We start from the raw sequence: 5634 nt of genomic DNA, 5'->3' as shown, positions 1-5634 counted from the left end.
TTTTTTATGGAGATATATTGGGTGGCCCAAAAAGTGAATTCAGGCTTTTCCATGAAAATGTTAAGGAAAAATCTGAATGAACTTTTTGGCCAACCCAAAATAATCTGAGGTTTGGAGTTTGGTGATGGAGTGAGAGCAGAGATGGGGAGAGAGGTGACAAAGAGCTCGAGAATGAAATATCAAAAGAAAAGAGTGGAAGAACGTGAAGATAGGACAGGAAGGAAGTGAGGAGTTATACCAAGGATTCTTTGCTGGTCCCTGGTACCTTGCCATCAATTAGGTTTCAGGATATAATTTTAGCACAGATGTGGGATAATATGAATTAAATTTTAGAGAACATATTTTTATTTTCTCTGTAGAAAATGGATGAGGGAAGGAAGCAAAGATTATTTAGACATCTCCTACAGGCTATTATTAACACTAGGTGGAAGGTAATGGTTTATTGGATTAGAATGGTTGCAGTTGTAGCAGACACCGTCTTCTAATTACAAAATGTTTCCTGCTGGACTGAAAAATAGATAGGTGCCTTTCACTTTTCTTTTCTTCTTCTTTTGTTTTTAATGTATATTTGTCATGGACATGTAGGGTAACTTAGTATTTTTTTTTTAATTCCTATGGTTTGCAACTTATGAAAATGAGAAGTGAACGTGTAGTCCCTCAGTTGTGTCCAACTCTTTGTGACCCCAAGGGCTGTAGCCCACCAGGCTCCTCTGTCCATGGGTTTCTCCAGGCAAGAATACTGGAGTGGGTTGCCATTCCCTTCTCCAGGAGATCTTCCCAACCCAGGGACTGAACCCTTGTTTTCCACATTGCAAGTAGATTCTTTACCATCTGAGCCACCAGGGAAGCCCTCATACAACTTAGAGCTGCCTTAAAAAAAAAAAAAAAAGTGTTTTTGTCTTGTTCTATATTGATCTGATCTGATCTGATATGGAGCTTATGGATTATAATTTCTCCATTCAGTCATTTTTTAGATAGTCTTAACATCTTGTGCAATATTCTCCAGGGAAAACTTTCCATTAAAAAAAATATTTTAAATCAGTTAATCCTCTTGAGACACATGACATACTGCTTAAAAAAGGATGATACCTATAATCTTAAAGCTACAAAATAAACAACTGGGCTTTCCAAGTAAGACAGAACCATTTCAAAATAAAAAGGAGCCTGAAATCTTCACCTTTTATTTATTTTTTCCTAAGTGCTTAAAAAAAGAAAAAACTATTTGTTTTGCTCTAATCTTGAAAAATATGCTCCAAGTTAAATAAAACATAAATTGGAGAATATTTCCTATCTTAAAAAAATGAGAAGAAATGAAACTGAGTTTCTTACTGTGACAGAATTCTTGAATTTACACATTTGAGTGTGTATTACTGAAGCTAACGTTGTTTGGATAAGACTGCAAAATAAAAGGATGGGTTAAAGCAAAATATAAAAACATGGTGGATAAGCAACATTAGAAATTGCCTCTATCCTGGAACTCATGTCAAAAGAAGAAAGTCAACAATGAAATTGCTACTAAAGACATTAAGGTTTGGGGGAAAAGTCTGTTTTTGTTTTAATTATAATAACTTTATTGCATGAAACTGGGAGAAATATTCAATCCCTGTTTATCAGTTGAAATAGGATGGCATGCAATAAGAAATATTCTTCTTTCACAAATAAGCATTAAATTAACTTTTAAAAGTTACACTGAAGGAATCAGTTGTTCTACTGTAATAAATCTTTGAAACTTTCATTTCCTAGAATCTGGCTTTCAATATATATTCTTCTCAGCATTAAACGGAATCTCAGAAATTCTCTTTATTAAATGAATGCTGTTTACCTCAGATAATTGTAAATGTGTGTTCCTTTAGTGCACAGAGTCAGTGTAAATAATGTGGATTATGACACTGGACTGAACTTGGGAAATTATTTTTGTATTTATCAAGCAGTCATATTGAATTTAATAGAATTTAAGCCTTTCAAGAGCTGTCTAATTTTAATATTATAAGAGAATCTCTTATCTTGTACCTGTAAATTGTCAAAGCAGTTACGGAAGCCCTTGGGACTGTGTGCTTGTGCTTAGTCGCTCAGTAGTGTCCAACTCTTTGCAAACCCTTGGTCCGTAGCCCACCAGGCTTCTCTGACCGTGGGGATTCTCCAGGCAAGAATACCGGAGTGGGTTGCCATGCCCTCCTCCAGGGCATCTTCCCAACCCAGGGACTGAACCCAGGTCTCCTGCATTGCAGGCCGATTCTTTACCAGCTGAGCTACCAGGGAAGTCTCCCTGGGACTGCAATAGTAGTTAAACTTGACTATTTTACTTTTACCCAGCAAGAATTTATTTGAGGTATTAGGAAGAAAATAATGTTGTCAAGGAGTTTAGAATACTTGTTTAGAATGTTTAATTTAGGGTTAGGCTAGTGTGTGTGCCTAGTTGCTTAGCTGTGTCAACTCTTTGTGACTCCATGGACTGCAGCCTGCCAGGCTCCTCTATACATGGGATTCCCCAGGAAGGATACTGGAGTGGGTTGCCATTTCCTTCTCTAGAAGATCTTCCTGACCCAGACACAGAAGCTGGGTCTCCTGCATTGCAGGAAGATTCTATACCATTTGAGCCACCAGGGAAGCCCCTACAAAATAGAGTAACCATTTATGAATCTACCTCTGACAAAATACTCTGGCAGTTTATATAGCTCATCACAATTTATTGATATTTGCCTATACATTTCACCTTTAAAATCAACTAACTTTATATTTCTAAAATCTCACTGAGTATAAATTTTACTTAGAATATAAACACATTTAGAAGAAAGGATCCATTGAAGAGGATAGAAAACAAAGGAGGTAAAAGAAGGAAGACAAAAATTTTAGTTGCATTGTATTCATTTATAATCATTTGAGATGTTTGCATATTAAGTCCAGAATTGTAATATAGCAATATAATAGGGATAAAATAGTTTCAGATATGACATCATATTATTCTTGAGGAAAATATTTTCATTCTCTAGAAACAATTGATGATACACTTTTGTGGTGATGAATGTAAGATGTAAGGATGATTTTGAAGAAGACAAAAAAATAAGAAAACAAGATGGAGAACAGAATTTCGAATTGTCATGTATTGAACCAGAAAGAAATGAGGTTAGAGGTGAATAAATAAGAAGTGGCGCCCATGGCGACAGGGGGAGACACATGAGGCAGTGATGCACCAGGCATGTCTAGATAATCTTTTATTGTTTTAAATACCTTATTCGAGAACCTTGCTCATTACTGCAGATATTTAGTAAAGTGTGCTATATAACACACTCCATGCAGGATGATATACTTTGTATCTGCTTGAGTGAATATCGGAAAAAAGAGCACAACCGGAGTGAGTAAGATGAAAGTAAATTCAAATCTTCAGGTAGAGTGGGAAAAGCAGAACTAAAAGTAGTCGTGAGGATTTAAATATTGAAGTTTATAGAAGTTTGGTAAAAGTAATTCCCACTTTATATAGGCTAGGGATATTTAGGTCAAGTTACATTAATTTTTAAAGGTGAAAATTTCACCTCAGGTGAAATCTGACTTTCAGAATTATAAAGTTTACCTTAAACTGTAATAAACACAAAAAGAGATGTTTGGCAGAGTAGAATTAATCATCTTTCTGTAAAATGAAGATAATGACATTTAACCTTTCTTAAGTAAATGGCTTTCTGAAGATCTTTGGAGGCTCTGTGTAGCTTTAGAATCTGTGACCCAAGAAAATAGTTCCATCACTTTGTATTTTCATCTGTATAAAAATAAATGATTCTTTTAATAAATAAAGAAGAAGAAAGTTATGTAAATAATTTAATGTATACTAAATAGATTGGAAACTTTGAAAATACAAGTTAAGATACTATGTTTTTCTCTTTGTTTCTATTTTTATAAGATTATCAATGTACTATGTTTTCCTTTGGGAACACATGAATTTATGACACTTGGGAAAACAAAAAAACCTCATGAATTGCACTCAGTGAAATTTTGAATAAAGATTATATGAGTACATTTTTATAGGCTGTTATTCCTTTCTGATTCTTCTTTCTTTCTTTTTTTAAATAGAAGTCAGCAATGAAAAACCACACAACAGTAACAACCTTTATTCTTCTTGGACTAAGCAATGATCCACAATTACAGGTGGTTATTTTTCTTCTCCTTTTTTTCACTTACTTATTGAGCGTCACTGGAAATCTAATCATCATCACCCTTACCCTGCTAGATTCACACCTCAAGACACCCATGTATTTCTTTCTTCGAAATTTCTCACTTTTAGAAATCTCATTCACAACTGTCTGCATCCCCAAATTTCTTGTCAGTATGGCAACAGGTGATAAGACCATTTCTTACAACAATTGTGCAGCACAGGTGTTTTTCACTATTCTCTTGGGTGCAACCGAATTTTTTCTTCTGACTGCCATGTCCTATGACCGCTACGTGGCCATCTGCAAACCCCTGCATTACACGACCATCATGAGTGACAGAGTGTGCAACTTACTGGTGTTTGCGTCATGGTTGGCTGGTTTCATAATAATTTTTCCACCACTCCTCGTGGGTCTCCAGCTTGATTTCTGTGCAGCCAACACTGTAGATCATTTCTTCTGTGATGTATCTCCTATATTACAACTCTCCTGCACAGACATAGATAAAGTAGAAATAATGATGCTTCTCTCAGCCATTTTAACTCTCCTGGTTACTCTGGTGTTAGTGATTTTCTCCTACACAAACATCATTAGGACTATTCTGAAGATACCTTCTTCTCAAAAGAGGAGGAAAGCCTTTTCTACATGTTCTTCTCACACGGTGGTTGTGTCCATTTCTTATGGAAGTTGCATCTTCATGTATGTGAAACCCTCTGCCAAGCAAAGAGTGTCTTTAAATAAAGGGATAGCTCTGCTCAGTACTTCTGTTGCCCCCGTGTTGAATCCCTTTATTTATACACTGAGAAACAGACAAGTGAAATATGCTTTTAAGCTCATGATCAAAAATATTGAGGCTTTCTTAATAAAGTGAACAACATTAGTGACATTCTTGAGTTTATAAGTAAAATAAATCAAGAAATGTGAAGTGTGTTGTACATCTCTTCTATGTTTGTGTTTTACATAATATTACTATCTTCCATGACTTACAATGTTCATTGTGACTTGCCTAAAAATCCCAGTCTAACTTTCACTTCTATTTTCTCCTCATGCTCAGATCACATATACATTTCTTAATATGATCATATTCATTTGCCTTTTGATTTGGTGACTCTGTTGATTTCCTTTAAAAATTCCCTCAGAGGAAGATAAAGTGAGACTTCAATTATCCATGTTCCTTTCCACCGTTCAGAAATTTAGATTTCAGTTTGGTGCATATTCTATGCAGAGTTTAGTACCCCACCTAGATTTGATCACCTAATCAGCTTTTCTGCAGTGGATTCCAAGTTTGAATTCTGAATAGAAATTTGGAACAAACCAATTTAATGCATTTCTTAAACTACACACATTGATAGTTTCAAATTTTCAACCAGGCTTGGACTACTGGTATATGTTTAGAAACAGATTGAAGAAAATCTAGAGATGTTAAGGCAATACTGCCTTGCAATAACCAGATAAATTATTGCTAACATTAACTAATTATTTACAATGGCCAGGT

The 5634-nt window shown here is 35.1% G+C and overlaps 1 protein-coding gene across 1 annotated transcript; it reads left to right on the top strand.

Moving 5' to 3' along the window:
* The first annotated feature begins 4071 nt into the window (after nt 1-4071).
* LOC133248898 (olfactory receptor 6C74-like) lies at nt 4072-5010 on the top strand. Its single transcript, XM_061419177.1, has one exon. The coding sequence runs from the start codon at nt 4072-4074 to the stop codon at nt 5008-5010; it is 939 nt and encodes a 312-aa protein (XP_061275161.1).
* The last annotated feature ends 624 nt before the right edge of the window (nt 5011-5634 follow it).

Source organism: Bos javanicus, chromosome 5, assembly GCF_032452875.1.
Source record: "Bos javanicus breed banteng chromosome 5, ARS-OSU_banteng_1.0, whole genome shotgun sequence".
In the NCBI taxonomy this organism is placed as follows: domain Eukaryota; kingdom Metazoa; phylum Chordata; class Mammalia; order Artiodactyla; family Bovidae; genus Bos; species Bos javanicus.
Note: the sequence above shows the minus strand (reverse complement) of the source record. Positions and strands in the feature narration are given on the sequence as shown.